The following is a 17,858-nucleotide window of genomic DNA, read 5'->3' as shown; positions in this document are numbered from 1 at the left end:
GTTCCTGCACCTGTTGCTAAGCAACAGGGAAGCCTGGATTTGTTGCTGTGTACGGGGCTCTCGTACCTTTTAACTATACCTCTCTGTAATCCGGACTTTTTGATAAACCGGCACCACGCCGGTCCCTGATAATAAAGAGTTTCCTGTACAACAGTGACCACACTTCAAAAAAAAGTCCTTCATCGGCTGTGAAGCGCTTTGGGACGTCCCGAGGTGGTGACAGGCGCCGGAGAAATGGGAGTCTTCCTTTGGTGATTGAGAACAGCTCCAGCAGGATGGGTTGGCGGCCCATTGCTTACCTGTACACCGAACCCATCTGTATGTAATGGAACGCATCTATCTTCATCAACAACCCCTATAGTATAGAGAGAGAGAGGGAGAGAGGAACAGAGAGACAGAGAGTCAGAGAGCGGAGAGGACACAACGTACCAGGACCACCGCAAACTAGACTCACCGAGAGCGCCTTCGAACCGCCAACGGGGGAAATCGGGGAGGGGAGCGGGGAAGAGAGCAAGTGAGAAACAGCGGCGCCGCCTTCCGTGGCCGAATAGCCAGAACGTTCCCCTGCGTCGTCTTGTTTACCCAGCAGCCCCATCACGCGTGCGAATCATCCGCCACCATTATTGGGCAGTTCAACAATGGGGAGTGTGTAGGAACAGGCTTGGAGGGAGGGGGCGTGGGGGGCGGGCGGGCAGATAAAGTTGAGTCATCGTAGTGGGGGGGGGGGGGGGGGGGTGGGTGAGGGATTCTACCTAGAAGAGCCCAGCTTCAATCCCCTGTCAGTGCCAAGCTGGCAGCTCTCAATTGGGATTTATCACGGGCCTCAGTACCTCAGCGGGGTGTGGCGGGCAGCGAGGGGAGAAACACTTCCTCTGGCCCCCCCCACCACTCCTACCCTCAACACCTTCCACTCCCAGCGACCCCAGCCCGAACAATCACAAACACAGAATCGGGAAGGGGCTGGGCCAACGAAGGCCACCTTGGTCGAATAGCCAGCCCACGAGCTCACTGCAGAGGTGCAAGAAGGGGCTGGGGGGAGACTTTCGGAACGAGCGATTGTGAGTTTGAGCTTTTTTAACCTCCCCACCGCCACCTATTCCCCCGCCGATTAATCCTCTCGTTCGCACGGGGCGCACTGGGTATTTCACTGCAGGGAGAGCGGAGAGAACGGCTTACCTTACCGATGTCGTAGTGAAGGCCACGGATAGCGAAGTTGGGCTGGTATTCGTACCCAGTCAATCCTCTCGGATACTGTGGGAATAAGCCAAGAGGTAACTTCAGACAATCTCGCGATTCATTTTACCCGGTTCACTCGCACACCAAACAGATCAAAAACAGGAGCTCGACGGGGGTCAGGCCTCAGCCACGTCGCCCTCTCACCTCCGAGTCAGAAGGTCGGAGGGGCGGTACCGAGGGAACGCCGCACTGTCGGAGGGGCGGTAGAACAACAACCACCTGTATTTATAGAACGCCTTTAATGTAGTGAAATGTCCCAGGGCGCTTCACAGGAGTGTTATAAAACAAAACATTTGACACCGAGCCACATAAGGAGATATTAGGGCAGGTGACCAAAAGCTTGGTCAAAGAGGTCGGTGGGATTGGAAAACAAGGATGGAGAATTTTGTAATCGAGGTGTTGCCAGACCAGGAGCCAATGTAGGTCAGCGGGCACAGGGGTGATGGGTGAACGAGACTCTGAGCGAGTTAGGACACAGGGGCAGCCGTGCAAAGTCTTGTCTTCATTCTCCATTACATACTTGCCCCTTTCCACCCGCCCTCCCCCAGATCCTTTCTATGTTGAGGGGGGGGGGGGGGGGGGGGGGGCGGTGGGAAGGGGGAGAAAGAGCCCAGAACTAGGGGCCGTCAATATAAGAGAGTCACTAATAAATCCAATGGGGAATTCAGGAGAAACTTCTTTCACCCAGAGAGTGGTGAGAATGTGGAACTCGCTACCACAGGGAGTGGTCGAGGGGAATAGCGTCGATGCGTTTAAGGAGGAAGCTGGATAAACACACGAGGGAGAAAGGAATAGAAGGATATGGTGATGGGGTGAGATGAAGAGGGGGCGGGAGGAAACTTAGAAAAATAGGAGCAGGAGTCGGCCATTCGAGCCTGCTCCGCCATTCAATATGATCATGGCTGATCCTCTCTCTCTCCCCATACCCCTTGATGCCTTTTGTGTCTAGAAATCTATCTATCTCCTTCTTAAATAGATTCAGTGACTTGGCCTCCACAGCCTTCTGTGGTAGAGAATTCCACAGGTTCACCACCCTCTGAGTGAAGACATTTCTCCTCATCTCAGTCCTAAATGTCCTACCCCGTATCCTGAGACTGTGACCCCTCGTTCTAGACCCTCCCCAGCCAGGGGAAACATCCTCCCTGCATCCAGTCAGTCTAGCCCGGTCAGAATTTTATACGTTTCAATGAGATCCCCTCTCATTCTTCTAAACTCGAGTGAATACAGGCCTAGTCGACCCAATCTCTCCTCATACGACAGTCCTGCCATCCCAGGAACCAGTCTGGTGAACCTTCGCTGCACTCCCTCTATGGCAAGTATATCCTTCCTTAGGTAAGGGGACCAAAACTGCACACAGTACTCCAGGTGAGGTCTCACCAAGGCCCTGTACAACTGTAGTAAGACATCCTTGCTCCTGTACTCAAATCCTCTTGCAATGAAAGCCAACATACCATTTGCCTTCCTAACTGCTTGCTGCACCTGCATGCTTGCTTTCAGTGACTGGTGTACACGACAAGGCCTTGGACAACATGGACCACTTTCCATACCTCAGGAGCCTACTGTCAACAAGGGCAGACGTCAATGACGAAGTCCAACACCACCTTCAGTGTGCCAGTGCAGCCTTCGGTCGCCTGAGGAAGAGTGTGTTTGAAGACCAGGACCTCAAACCCAGCACCAAGCTCATGGTCTACAGGGCAGCAGTGATACCCGCCCTGCTGTATGCCTCAGAGACATGGACCATGTACAGCAGGCACCTCAAAGCACTGGAGAGGTACCACCAACGCTGCCTCCGCAAGATCCTACAAATCCATTGGCAGGACAGGCGCACCGACGTCAGTGTTCTCGCTCAGGCCAACATCCCCAGCATCGAAGCTTTGACCGCGCTCGATCAGCTCCGATGGACGGGCCACATTGTCCGCATGCCCGATACGAGACTCCCAAAACAAGCGCTCTACTCGGAGCTCCGACACGGCAAGAGAGCCCCAGGTGGGCAGAGGAAACACTTCAAGGACACCCTCAAAGCCTCCTTGAAAAAGTGTAACATCCCCCACCGACACCTGGGAATCCCTGGCCCGAGACCGCACAAAGTGGAGGAGAAGCATCCGGGAAGGCGCCGAACACCTCGAGTCTCTTCGCCGGGAGCAAGCGGAAGCCAAGCGCAAACAGCGCAAGGAGCGCACCTCAACCCAAGCACCCCACACCCACCCGCCCCTTCAACCACCGTCTGCCCCACCTGTGACAGAGACTGTAGGTCCCGCATTGGACTCATCAGTCACCTGAGAACTCATTGTTAGTGTGGAAGCAAATCATCCTCGGTTCCGAGGGACTGCCTAAGAAGAAGGTGTACAAGGACACCCAGGTCTATTTGTACATCAACATTTCCCAATCAATCACCATTTAAGTAATACTCTGCCTTTCTGGTTTTCCTACCGAAGTGGATAACTTCACATTTATCCACGTTATACTGCATCTGCCATCTATTTGCCCACTCACTCAACTTGGGATCGGGAACCTTTTCAGGAAGCTCAGGTCTCGAGGCAGCGGCCAAGGTCCCCTCGAGGCTCCTGTGCCCCTTATCCACTGGCTCGCTCACCTTGAACTGCTCGATGAGGAGGTCCATGGCCGTGTCGTAGATCATGCTGTTCAGCGAGTTGGAGTAGAGCGCCAGGGTGTAATCGTAGTCAAACCCGTAGACCTCAATGTCCCCCAGGCATACCTCATTGTTGGCGTAGATGGTGGAGGAGTTCAGGAGGTTGCAGATACCGGGAGGGAGGAGATCTGTAGGAAAGAGAGGGAGAGAGAGTGACACAAGGATTGAGGAACAACCTATCTCCCAGAGACACAGGCACAGAAACAGGCAAACTGCTCCCACCCGCCCTCCCACTCCGATTTCCCCACACCCGCCGCACCCCAAGGGTGAAGGACAAATGAGCGGATCGCCCGCCCCCCCCAGCCTCACCCATAGGCACCCTGACCTACAAGGGCAGGTGGAGCCCAGGAACACCTCGACTGTCAACTGACCACCGTGTACAGTTCTGGTCTCCATATCACACTTGGAGCACTGTGCACAGTTCTGGTCTCCATATCACACTCGGAGCACTGTGCACAGTTCTGGTCTCCATATCACACTTGGAGCACTGTGCACAGTTCCGGTCTCCATATCACACTTGGAGCACTGTGCACAGTTCTGGTCTCCATATCACACTTGGAGCACTGTGCACAGTTCTGGTCCCCATATCACACTTGGAGCACTGTGCACAGTTCTGGTCTCCATATCACACTTGGAGCACTGTGCACAGTTCCGGTCTCCATATCACACTTGGAGCACTGTGCACAGTTCTGTTCTCCATATCACACTTGGAGCACTGTGCACAGTTCTGGTCTCCATATCACACTTGGAGCACTGTGCACAGTTCTGGTCTCCATATCACACTTGGAGCACTGTGCACAGTTCTGATCTCCATATCACACTTGGAATACTGTGCACAGTTCTGGTCGCCACATCACACTTGGAGCACTGTGCACAGTTCTGGTCTCCATATCACACTTGGAGCACTGTGCACAGTTCTGATCTCCATATCACACTTGGAATACTGTGCACAGTTCTGGTCGCCACATCACACTTGGAGCACTGTGCACAGTTCTGGTCTCCATATCACACTTGGAGCACTGTGCACAGTTCTGGTCTCCATATCACACTTGGAGCACTGTGCACAGTTCCGGTCTCCATATCACACTTGGAGCACTGTGCACAGTTCTGGTCTCCATATCACACTTGGAGCACTGTGCACAGTTCCGGTCTCCATATCACACTTGGAGCACTGTGCACAGTTCTGGTCTCCATATCACACTCGGAGCACTGTGCACAGTTCCGGTCTCCATATCACACTTGGAGCACTGTGCACAGTTCTGGTCTCCATATCACACTTGGAGCACTGTGCACAGTTCTGGTCTCCATATTATAAAAAGGATATTGAGGCACTGGAGAAGGTGCAAAGATTTACAAGGATGATATCAGAAATGCGAGGGTCAGAACTATCAGGAAAGACTGAACAGGCTGGGACTCGTTTCTCTAGAAAAGAGAAGGCCGAGGGGTGACCTGATCGAGGTCTGTAAGATTATGAAGGGGTTTCGATAGGGTAGACGTAGAGAAGATGTCTCCACTTGTGGGGGAGACCAGAACTAGGGGCCGTCAATATAAGAGAGTCACTAATAAATCCAATGGGGAATTCCGGAGAAACTTCTTTCCCCAGAGAGTGGTGAGAATGTGGAACTCGCTACCACAGGGAGTGGTCGAGGCGAATAGCGTCGATGTATTTAAGGGGGAAGCTGGATAAAACACATGAGGGAGTTAAGATGGCGGCCGTGACGGTCCGGTGCGGAGATCGCTCTCCCTGCTTCGGGCAGCCAGCTCTCGCCGCTCGCTCCCGCAACCGGAGCGAGGTGCTCGGCGAGTCGGGCAGAGGCAGCGCAGCACGGTGAGCAGCAGCAGCAGCCAAGCCGACCCGCCCCGCCGGAGCACATCGGCCGGCAGCTCCTCGGCGGGAAGGAATTCCGACTGGGAGGAGGGGAGCCGAGCATGGCGGCCAGAGGCCGACCCGTGAAGAGAGAGAAGTAGGCCCCGGGGCGTGGAGCTGGCAACGGTGAAGAGGAGGCCGTATTGGAGCATTCACATCCCGACGATGTGTTCGGCGAGTCGGGCGGAGGAGCGCAGCGCAGCGAGCAGCGGCAGCAGACTCAACGACACGCTGCAGCACGTCGGCCGGCAGCTCCATGTCGGGTAACTCGCAGTCCGGATGGGAGCCAGGCATGGTGGCCGGAGCGGGAGAAGCAGGGGCTCTGACACAAATTTTCAGAACCTCTCTGGCCACAGGGGATGTACCAGAGGACTGGAGAACAGCTAACGTAGTACAGGTAGACTATCCTTTATCCGAAAACCTCGGGACCAGCCGAGTTTCGGATAAAGGAGAATTTCGGATTTCGGAAGGTGGGTCGGCGGGGGTCCGCGGGGGGGGGGGGGGTCGGCGGGGGGTCGTGCGCACGACTTACGCTGACGCTCAGCGTAAGTCAGTCGGGGTCGGCGGGGCTCGGGGCCGGCGGGGTCCGCGGGGGGGTCGTCGGTTGTCGGGGCCGGCAGGGGGGTCGGCGGTTGTCGGGGCTGGCGGGGTCGGCGGTTGTCGGGGTCGGCGGTTGTCGGGGCCCGCGGGGGGGTCGGCGGCTGTCGGGGCCGGTGGGGTGGTCGGCGCCGGCGGGGTCCGCGGGGGGGGGTCGGCGGGGGGTCGTGCGCACGACTTACCCTTTATCCGAACTTCCGAAACCGGAACCCTCTAAAAACCGAAGGTTTTTTCGTTCGTACGCACGACTTACGCTGAACGAAAAAACCTTCGGTTTTTAGAGGGTTTCGGTTTTCGGAAGTCCGGATAAAGGGTAGTCTACCTGTACCATTATTCAAGAAGGGTAGCAGGGATAAACCAGGGAATTACAGGCCAGTGAGCCTAACATCAGTGGTGGGGAAATTATTGGAAAAAATTCTGAGGGACAAAATTAGTCTCCACTTGGAGAGGCAAGGATTAATCGGGGATAGTCAGCATGGCTTTGTCAAGGGTAAATCATGTCTGACCAATTTGATTGAATTTTTCGAGGGGGTGACTAGGTGTGTGGATGAGGGAAATGCTGTGGATGTGGTTTACATGGATTTCAGTAAAGCTTTTGACAAAGTCCCACATAGGAGACTGGTCAGGAAGGTAAGAGCCCATGGGATCCAGGGTGCCTTGGCGCATTGGATCCTAAACTGGCTGAGTGGCAGGAGGCAGAGGGTGATGGTCGAAGGTTGCTTTTGTGACTGGAAGCCTGTGTCCAGTGGGGTACCTCAGGGATCGGTGCTGGGTCCCTTGTTGTTTGTGGTCTACATTAATGATTTAGATACAAATGTAAAAGGTATGATCAGTAAGTTTGCAGATGACACGAAAATTGGTGGGGTGGTAAATTGCGAGGAGGAAAGCCTCAGGCTACAGGACGATATAAACGGGTTGGTCAGATGGGCGGAAAAGTGGCAAATGGAATTTAACCCTGAAAAGTGCGAGGTGATGCATTTTGGATGGACAAATAAGGCAAGGGACTACACAATGAGTGGTAGGACCCTAGGAAGTACAGAGGGTCAGAGGGACCTTGGTGTACATGTACATAGATCCCTGAAGGCAGCGGAACAGGTAGATAAGGTGGTTAAAAAGGCATATGGGATACTTATGAGCAGGGAGGTTATGATGGAGTTGTACAAAACGCTGGTGAGGCCACAGCTGGAATACTGTGTGCAGTTCTGGTCACCACACTATAGGAAGGATGTGATTGCTTTGGAGAGGGTGCAGAGAAGATTCACCAGGATGTTACCTGGGATGGAGCGCCTCAGCTATGAAGAAAGACTAAACAGGCTGGGGTTGTTTTCCTTGGAGCAAAGAAGGCTGAGGGGGGACCTGATTGAGGTGTACAAAATGATGAGGGGCATAGATAGGGTAGATAAAGAGGAACTTTTCCCCTTAGTAGAGGGGTCAATAACAAGGGGGCATAGATTCAAGGTAAGGGGCAGGAGGTTTAGAGGGGATTTGAGGAGGAACTTTTTCACCCAGAGGGTGGTTGGAATCTGGAACTCACTGCCTGAAAGGGTGGTAGAGGCAGGAACCCTCACAACATTCAAGAAGCATTTAGATGAGCACTTGAAACGCCATAGCATACAAGGCTACGGACCAAGTGCTGGGAAAATAGGATTAGAATAGACGGGGCTTGATGGCCGGTGCGGACACGATGGGCCAAAGGGCCTCTTTCTGTGCTGTATGACTCTATGACGTGGAGCCGGCAACAGTGAGGAGGAGGCCGCAGTGAAGAGGAGGACGGAGCGGCTGAGGGACATCGTGCTCCCGCTGCCACGGGAAGCCATTGTATTGACTCTGAACGCGGCGCTGTATGTATAGCTGACGCGTCCCGACGGGGAACAAGCATTCCATTGTACTTGTTACATATGGTAAATAAATCTAATCTGAATCTGAATAGAAGGAGATGGTGATGGGGTGAGATGAAGAGGGGGCGGGAGGAGGCTGGTGTGGAGCAGGATCACCGGCACGGAGCAGAGGGGCCGAATGGCCTGTTTCTGGGCTGTGCCGCTATGTAATAGAAACATAGAAGATAGGAGCAGGAGTCGGCCATTCGGCCCCTCGAGCCTGCTCCGCCATTCAATGAGATCATGGCTGATCATCCAAACTCAGTACCCCGTCCCTGCCTTCTCCCCATATCCCTTGATCCCTTTAGCCTTAAGAAATATATCCAACTCCGTCTTGAATATATTTAATGAATTGGCCTCTACTGCCTTCTGTGGTAGAGAATTCCACAGGTTCACCACTCTCTGGGTGAAGAAATTCCTCCTCATCTCTGTCCTAAATGGCTTACCCCTTATCCTTAGACTGTGACCCCTGGTTCTGGACTCCCCCGACCATCGGGAACATCCTTCCTGCATCTAGTCTGTCTAGTCCTGTTAGAATTTTATAAGTTTCAATGAGATCCCCTCTCATTCTTCTAAACTCCAGTGTGTACAAGCCCAATCGACCCAATCTCTCCTCATACGTCATTCCTGCCATCCCAGGTATCAGCCTGGTGAATCTTCGCTGCACTCCCTCCATGGCAAGAACATCCTTCCTCAGATAAGGCGACCAAAACTGCACACAATACTCAAGGTGTGGTCTCACCAATGATCTAGACGAGGGAACTAGATGTAATTTCTCCAAGTCTGCAGACGACACAAAGCTGGGTGGGCGTGTGTGCTGTGAGGAGGATGCCAAGAAACTCCAGTATGATTTGGACAGGTTGGGTGATTGGGCAGAAGCATGGCAGATGCAGTATAATGCGGATAAATGCGAGGTTATCCACTTTGGTGGCAAAAACAGGGAGGCAGATTATTATCTGAATGGCAATAGATTGGGAGAAGGGGAAGTGCAACGAGACCTGGGTGTCCTTGTGCACCAGTCGCTGAAGGTAAGCATGCAGGTGCAGCAGGCGGTTATCAGGCAAATGGTATGTTGGCCTTCATAGCGAGAGGGTTCGAGTACAGGAGCAAGGATGTCTTGCTGCAGTTGTACAGGGCCTTGGTGAGACCACACCTTGAGTATTGTGTGCAGTTTTGGTCGCCTTATCTGAGGAAGGATGTTCTTGCCATGGAAGGAGTGCAGCGAAGATTCGCCAGACTGATACCTGGGATGGCAGGAATGACGTATGAGGAGAGATTGGGTCGATTGGGCTTATACTCGCTGGAGTTTAGAAGAATGAGAGGGGAATCTCATTGAAACTTATAAAATTCTAACAGGACTGGACAGACTAGATGCAGGAAGGATGTTCCCGATGGTCGGGGAGTCCAGAACCAGGGGTCACAGTCTAAGGATAAGGGGTAGGCCATTTAGGACTGAGATGAGGAGGAATTTCTTCACCCAGAGAGTGGTGAACCTGTGGAATTCTCTACCACAGAAGGCAGTAGAGGCCAATTCATTAAATAATATTCAAGAAGGAGTTGGATTTATTTCTTAAGGCTAAAGGGATCAAGGGATATGGGGAGAAAGCAGGGACCGGGTACTGAATTTGGATGATCAGCCATGATCTCATTGAATGGCGGAGCAGGCTCGAGGGGTCGAATGGCCTACTCCTGCTCCTGCTCCTATTTCTGATGTTCTTATGTTCAAAGAGGAAGGTTTTAAGGAGGTCGCCACACTAAAGGAAGGATGTGATTGCATTGGAGAGGGTGCAGAGGAGATTCACCAGGATGTTACCTGGGCTGGAGCACTTCAGCTGTGAAGAGAGACTGGACAGGCTGGGGTTGTTTTCCTTAGAGCAGAGAAGGCTGAGGGGGGACCTGATTGAGCTGTACAAAATTATGAGGGGCATAGATAGGGTAGATAGAAAGGAACTTTTCCCCTTAGTAGAGGGGTCAATAACCAGGGGGCACAGTTTCAAGGTAAGGGGCAGGAGGTTTAGAGGGGATTTGAGGAAAAACGTTTTCACCCAGAGGGTGGTTGGAATCTGGAACTCACTGCCTGAAAGGGTGGTAGAGGCAGGAACCCTCACAACATTCAAGAAGCATTTAAATGAGCCCTTGAAACGCCATAGCATACAAGGCTACGGACCAAGTGCTGGAAAATGGGATTAGAATAGACAGGGATTGATGGCCGGCGTGGACACGATGGGCCGAAGGGTCTCTTTCTGTGCTGTATAACTCTATGAGGAGAGGCGGCGGTTTAGGGAGGGAAAAAATTCTCATCCTCTTCTTCAAATCCCTCCGCGGCCTCCTCGCCCCCTCCCTATCTGTGTAACCTCCATGGCCTCCTCGCTCCCCCCACCTCCCTAGCTCTGTAACCTCCTCCAGCCCCCACAACCTTTCCAGATCTCTGCGGTCCACCAATTCTGGCCTCGCGCGTCCCCCCCGATTTCCGTCACTCCACCATTGGCGACCGCGCCAGGGCCCCTCGAGCTCTGGAATTCCCTCCCTAAACCTCTCCGTCTCTCTCTCTCCTCCTTTAAGACTCTCCTTAAAACCGACCTCTTTGACCCAGCTTTGGGTCACCTGTCCTAACATCTCTTTATGGGGCTCGGGGTCAAATTTTGTCTGATTTACGCTCCTGTGAAGCAACTTGGGACGTTTTACTACGTTAAAGGTGCCGGATGAATGGGAGCTGTTGTTTTCACAGACTGGTGACTGAGGAAGAGAGGAGTCAAGAAGCTTAAAAATCAAGCCACTCTCCCGTCGTACAGGAAACTCCTCTCGCACGGAGCAGGGAGTCCCCCCGCCGCCTCGCCCTCTGGGGGCAGCGAGTTTACCTCAGAGTTCACCAGGTTCAGCACCGACAGGCAGCGCACAAGGAAACAACAGGGCAATGGAGGGGGGCAGCGAGACAGAGAGCGAGCGCGAGCGCCCGAGAGGGAGAGAGAGCGCGCCCGAGAGCTGCTTGACCGTGAGGCTCCGCAGCCTAAACCCGGCCCGGGAGACTGCAGTGCGACCCCGAGCGGGAACGCGGGCCGACTTTCACAGCCCCGCCCTTTTCCCTCCCACGCTCAGACAAACGGTAGCCGCGACCTCTTCCCCTCCCCCCGCCGCCACCCCGTCCCCTCAACTCCTCCCCAACCATTAGAGAGAGGCCGGGGTGGGTGTGGGGGGGGGGGGGGGGCGGGGGAGGGATAGAGACCTCGGCTGATCGCAAAGACCTGCTCCTCGCTGCCACCCCCCCCCACCCCCCGTCCTCTCCCCAAGACACAATCTCAAGGGCCCGCCCCTGCCCTCGCTCCGAGCCGGGCAGCCTCCGTGACGTAAACAGTCTGGCGAGGATGACGTCTCCCCTGAGATCAAGGCGAGTCTGCCCAGGGGAGATAAGAGACACTAGGGAAGCAGGCCCAGCTCAGACAGAGCGTGACGATGTACACATATCTCATTATAGCTGGCAGGACAAGTCGAGAAGGCGGTTTTGAAAAAGCTGACATGATCCTGAGCTAAGATAAACCTTTAGAAATCAGAGCTGGAGAATTGTGTCCAATTCTGGGCACCACACCTTAGGAAGGATGTCACGACCTTGGAGAGGGTGCAGAGGAGATTGTCCAGAATGGTACCAGGGATGAGGGACTTCAGTGATGTGGAGAGACTGGAGAAGCTGGGATTGTTCTCCTTAGAGCAGAGAAGGTTAAGGGGAGATTGACCAGAATGGTACCAGGGGTGAGGGACTTCAGTGATGTGGAGAGACTGGAGAAGCTGGGGTTGTTCTCCTTAGAGCAGAGAAGGTTAAGGGGAGATTGACCAGAATGGTACCAGGGATGAGGGACTTCAGTGATGTGGAGAGACTGGAGAAGCTGGGGTTGTTCTCCTTAGAGCAGAGAAGGTTAAGGGGAGATTTGATAGAGGTGTTCAAAATCGTGAGGGGTTTTGATGGAGTAAATAAGGAGAAACTGTTTCCAGTGGCAGGAGGGTCGGTAACCAGAGGACACAGATTGAAGATAATCGGTAAAAGAACCAGAGGGGAGATGAGGAGAATGTTTTTTACGCAGCGAGTTGTTGTGATCTGGAACGCGCTGCCTGAAAGGGCGGTGGGAGCAGATTCAATGGTAACTTTCAAAAGGGGGAATTGAGAAATACTGGAAGGGGAGAAATGTGCCGGGCTGTGGGGAAAGAGCAGGGGGGAGTGGGACTGATTGGAGAGCTCGTTCAAAGAGCCGGCACAGGCACGATGGGCCGAATGGCTTCCTCCTGTGGTAAGATGTGTCTTTGGGCCTACTTTCTCCATCGCTCGACCTTCACTCTCGACCCCTACCCTGCCACTGAGCCAAGGGGAGCAGCTTCAGCACTTCGTCGAGACACTACCCCTCCCCGGCTCCATGTCCCAAGATCCATGCGCACAGATCGACCTCAATCTCTAGGTGTCAGCCGTGGCTCAGTTGGGTCTCGTTCTCGGAGTCAGTAGGTCCTGGGTTCGAGCCCCCACTCCAGAGACTCGAGCCCCATAATCCAGGCCCGACACTCACCCGGTGCCAGTGCTGAGGGAGCGCCGCGCCGTCGGAGGGGCGGTGCTGAGGGAGCGCCGCGCCGTCGGAGGGGCGGTGCTGAGGGAGCGCCGCGCCGTCGGAGGGGCGGTGCTGAGGGAGCGCCGCGCCGTCGGAGGGGCGGTGCTGAGGGAGCGCCGCGCCGTCGGAGGGGCGGTGCTGAGGGAGCGCCGCGCCGTCGGAGGGGCGGTGCTGAGGGAGCGCCGCGCCGTCGGAGGGGCGGTGCTGAGGGAGCGCCGCGCCGTCGGAGGGGCGGTGCTGAGGGAGCGCCGCGCCGTCGGAGGGGCGGTGCTGAGGGAGCGCCGCGCCGTCGGAGGGGCGGTGCTGAGGGAGCGCCGCGCCGTCGGAGGGGCGGTGCTGAGGGAGCGCCGCGCCGTCGGAGGGGCGGTGCTGAGGGAGCGCCGCGCCGTCGGAGGGGCGGTGCTGAGGGAGCGCCGCGCCGTCGGAGGGGCGGTGCTGAGGGAGCGCCGCGCCGTCGGAGGGGCGGTGCTGAGGGAGCGCCGCGCCGTCGGAGGGGCGGTGCTGAGGGAGCGCCGCGCCGTCGGAGGGGCGGTGCTGAGGGAGCGCCGCGCCGTCGGAGGGGCGGTGCTGAGGGATGAGATGTTAAACCCGAGGCCCCCGTCTGCTCTCTCGGGTGGATGTAAAAGATCCCACGGCCACTATTGGAAGAAGAGCAGGGGGGAGTTCTCCCCGGTGTCCTGGGGCCAATATTTATCCCTCAATCAACATCACTAAAACAGATGATCTGGTCATTTATCACATTGCTGTTTGTGGGAGCTTGCTGTGCGCAAATTGGCTGCCGCGTTTCCTACATTACAACAGTGACCACACTTCAAAAAAAGTCCTTCATTGGCTGTGAAGAGCTTTGGGACGTCCTGAGGTGGGGAAAGGCGCTGGAGAAATGGGAGCCCCAGCCTCTTCAATCTTTCTTGATAGATATTCTCACTTCTGTGATCATTCTAGTAAATCTTTTCTGCACCTTCTCCTGTGCCCCAATATCCTTTTTTAATATGAACACCAGAACTGTGCAGTGTGCTCCAAGTGTGATATGGAGACCAGAACTGTGCACAGTGCTCCAAGTGTGATATGGAGACCAGAACTGTGCACAGTGCTCCAAGTGTGATATGGAGACCAGAACTGTGCACAGTGCTCCAAGTGTGATATGGAGACCAGAACTGTGCACAGTGCTCCTAGTGTGATATGGAGACCAGAACTGTGCACAGTGCTCCAAGTGTGATATGGAGACCAGAACTGTGCACAGTGCTCAAAGTGTGGTCTAACCAAGTTACTCTGTCAACAGTGACCCACCCTGGCTCATCGACCATGATGGCGTGGGAGAGAGAGGGGCGCACCCTCAAAGATTCACTCCTTGGTGTCAGCCGATTTCAGGTGCCTGGGGTGGAGATACCCCTATCACACCCAGGGTAAGTAAAAAAAGTGTGGGGGGCAGGGTCAGTGTGGCGAGGGATGTCAGCGAGGAGATCCTACTCCTGATTCAGGTGCAAAGCCCTGCTGGAGAGGACACGTGTGGACTGCAGGAGGACAGGATTGCACTTGGCGGCGATGCACATTGCAGTCGAATAGCCGACAGAGCATTGGCGAGACTCTTGCACGCCCGCCCACATGAAGACAGACTCTGGCAGCCTCAGAACCGTTACCCAGGGTCAATGCAGTGGGCCAACAAGTAAGTAAATAAATTGGCTCATGTTAATCTCCTGTCGGCTCCCCTCACTCGCGCAGAGGCAGTGGGCGGGATCTGCTGAACCATATCTAGGGAGCACGGGATGGGCACAGGGGTTTAAGAGGATCCAAGTGGGATCTTTCACTTTGCATCTGTAAGCCATTAACTATCCCTGACCCGAACATGCTGACCCTCGACCCCACCACCAACCCTTTGAATACCGCTGGTCACTGAACAAAACATGGAGAGAGCGAGTGCGACAGAGCGACACAGAGCGAGTGCGACAGAGCGACACAGAGCGAGTGCGACAGAGCGACACAGTGCGACAGAGCGACACAGTGCGACAGAGCGACACAGAGCGAGTGCGACAGAGCGACACAGAGCGAGTGCGACAGAGCGACACAGAGCGAGTGCGACAGAGCGACACAGAGCGAGTGCGACAGAGCGACACAGAGCGAGTGCGACAGAGCGACACAGAGCGAGTGCGACAGAGCGACACAGAGCGAGTGCGACAGAGCGACACAGAGCGAGTGCGACAGAGCGACAGAGCGAGTGCGACAGAGCGACAGAGCGACAGAGCGAGTGCGACAGAGCGACACAGAGCGAGTGCGACAGAGCGACACAGAGCGAGTGCGACAGAGCGAGTGCGACAGAGCGACACAGAGCGAGTGCGACAGAGCGACACAGAGCGAGTGCGACAGAGCGACACAGAGCGAGTGCGACAGAGCGACACAGAGCGAGTGTGACACAGAGCGAGTGTGACAGAGTGACACAGAGCAAGTGTGACAGAGAGTGACAGAGCGAGTGTGACACAGAGTGAGTGTGACACAGAGTGAGTGTGACAGACAGAGAGAGTGACAGAGACAGACAGAGAGAGATTCCAAGCCGAGACAGTCTCCAATTCCTCCAATGCAGACCACACCTTGCCTGGGGCTGGCACTAGTGGCTCAGGGAGTCTCGGGGCTGGTTGCAACAATCGTCGCTAAGCAAAAGGAAAAATATCTGTCATATTGGGCAGAAACAACAAAAACCCAAAGCAAACTCAATTGCTACTTGGCCCTAAACAGACAATACAACATAGCTGATTACCTGACCATGGTAAAGGATAACAAACTGAGAAGAACCTTGACAAGGTACAGACTTAGCGAACATAGCCTAGCGATCGAAAAAGGCAGACACAGGCAGACCAGGCTGCCAAGAGAAGACAGGATATGCTCTCACTGCAGTCAGGGAGTAGTTGAGACAGAGATGCACTTCCTCACAGCCTGTGGAAAATATCAGGGCATCAGAGAGAATTTCTATCAAAAATTCTCACAAATATGCCCTGAATTCAGAAATCTGACTGACAACCAAAAACTCCCATTCCTACTGGGGGAGGAGAGAAGCTGTGTAACACTGGCGGCACACTATGTTACAGCTTGCCATGAACAGAGGGACAACCAGTAAACTAAGACAAGAGTATATATAAACAAGGCGAAAATATATTTATAAACTCAGGGATATACCTGTTTATACACTGTATGAATGGAACCGCGTTTATGTGTTCAACCATAAATGTATTTTGATGCTTTGGCAACATAAGATGTACCTTATCATGCCAATAAAGCGATTTGTATTGTATTGTATTGTATTGGTTGCAATTATCTTACCTCTCACCAGCCTCTTCATATTGTTGTAGCGGGACCAGAGGTAGGTTTTGCTGCTGTTGGTGGTGGTGGTCTTGGCTGTCGGGACGGTGGCTGCAGACTGCTTGGCTGGCGGAGTGTCCAATGTCCCCAGCCCCGGGGGCTGGTGCAATGCTCGGGGGCTGGTGCAAGCCAGGAGCCTCTGCCCTAACCCACTGCGGGTTACTGGGAACAAGACAGAGCCCATGTCTGTCCTCTCTGTCTCTCACTCGGCCCTGACTGTGTTGCAACTTGTTCTCTTTGCTCTGCAAAATTGCAAAGCAGAAAAATAAGACTCCGGGGTTGATTGACAGCTCCTGGGACCCAATCAGCAATGCGCAACTCCTCTCCACTCTCATTGGTTGGAAGGAAAATCCAGGCTGTGATTGGTGGAGAAGGGGCGGTCAATCATTGTGGATCCGCCAATCACAGCCTGGATTTTCCTCCCAACCAATGCCCTGGGCTGATTGGATGGTCCTGGGTGACTGATTTGCATTGGCCCCGCCTCTCCTCCAGCGACGTGTCAATATCCAGTTCTTTTGTTCGAAGTTGGCCAAAAAACGTTTTTGCAAACTTTGCAAACTAATTAAAAAGTTTTTCCAACGAATTAAAAAGTTTTTCCAACTAATTAAAAAGTTTTTCAAACTAATTAAAAAGTTTTTCCAACTAATTAAAAAGTTTTCAAACTAATTAAAAAGTTTTAGTAAGAAATGTGCTGGAATCACAACTGCCCCATGTGGTAAACCACTGTATTGTATATTGCCACCTCTGGGTGGCGCTGTGTATGGAGGCATGCCTCAGCCGACTCCACCCACCACTGTGTGGGTTTCGTTCAGACTTGTTCAGTCACTCACGAAGAAGCATGGTCTCTTCTTAGCTAATAAAAGCCTTATTCATCTCTTCTTTCGACTCATCACCTCTTCTTCGACTCATCACCTTTTATGAAGTAATTGATAAGCGTATCAATTTTATTAGCTAAAAGTTAAATGGCGACACCTGAGGAGCAACAACAGCAACGGATACAGCAGACATTGCTGAGAGCCCTCAGACCACCACGCCTGGACCTCGACCCTCAAGATGTGGGTGCATCAGCCAAGTTTGAACACTGGCTGAGCTGCTTTGAATCCTTCCTCGCAATCTCACAGGTTACAGAGGAGGATCACAAACTGAAAATTTTGACCGCCCAGGTGAGCCATCAAGTATATATGCTAATCCGGGACTCTAATACGTACGTGGCGGCCCTCGAGCTACTAAAAGGGCAATATACGCGCCCAGTGAACACAATTTACGCCCGACACCTCTTGGGATCCCGCAGGCAGCAACCGGGAGAATCGGTAGGGGCATTTGCACGGGCGCTACTGGCACTCTGCAGAGACTGCGATTGTAAAGCGGTAACGGCTGTGGAGCACGCGCAGGGACTCGCCTGTGATGCCTTCGTCAGGGGCCTCCAGTCAGACCACACCCGGCAGAGACTGCTAGAAAGCAAGGAACCCGACCTGAAGACGGCCATTGCCCTTGCGCTCTCGTTAGAGGAGGCCCACTGAAACCTCGAGGCATACCCCCGTAACGGCGCCGAGACATGGCAATCGAAACCGTGGGACACGGGACCGCCGCCCCCGGCACCAACCGCTGCAGCGACCCAACCGAGACAGCAGCCTCCGGTAAGAACTGCTTCGATGCCCAGTAACCAGGCCCAAAAATGCTATTTCTGTGGCCAGTTA

At 54.1% G+C, this 17,858-nt stretch overlaps 1 protein-coding gene across 1 annotated transcript; it reads right to left on the bottom strand.

The window, feature by feature from the left end:
• Nucleotides 1-279: 279 nt before the first annotated feature.
• On the bottom strand, nucleotides 280-16,444 carry LOC147086802 (5'-nucleotidase domain-containing protein 2-like). The gene is made up of 4 exons (XM_085978384.1): nucleotides 16,123-16,444; nucleotides 3,830-4,014; nucleotides 1,177-1,251; nucleotides 280-355 (listed from the first exon to the last, which is right to left on the bottom strand). The coding sequence occupies exons 1-4, from the start codon at nucleotides 16,343-16,345 to the stop codon at nucleotides 296-298; spliced, it is 543 nt and encodes a 180-aa protein (XP_085834510.1). The 5' UTR covers nucleotides 16,346-16,444; the 3' UTR covers nucleotides 280-295.
• Nucleotides 16,445-17,858: the final 1,414 nt, after the last annotated feature.

This window comes from Somniosus microcephalus, unplaced genomic scaffold, assembly GCF_052327205.1.
Source record: "Somniosus microcephalus isolate GS21.2 unplaced genomic scaffold, FLI_Smic_1.0 unresolved_chr7, whole genome shotgun sequence".
NCBI lineage: Eukaryota > Metazoa > Chordata > Chondrichthyes > Squaliformes > Somniosidae > Somniosus > Somniosus microcephalus.
This window is presented reverse-complemented; position numbering and strand designations above follow the sequence as displayed.

Bases quoted from the DNA above. Each gene is read 5' to 3' on its own strand.
- LOC147086802 (XM_085978384.1), bottom strand. From the start codon at position 16,345: ATGGGCTCTGTCTTGTTCCCAGTAACCCGCAGTGGGTTAGGGCAGAGG. The intron at 1,252-3,829 runs GTGAGCGAGCCA...TTATTCCCACAG, and splicing joins TCCTCATCGAGCAGTTCAAG to TATCCGAGAGGATTGACTGG. The intron at 356-1,176 runs GTAAGCCGTTCT...TCTATACTATAG, and splicing joins TTCACTACGACATCGGTAAG to GGGTTGTTGATGAAGATAGA.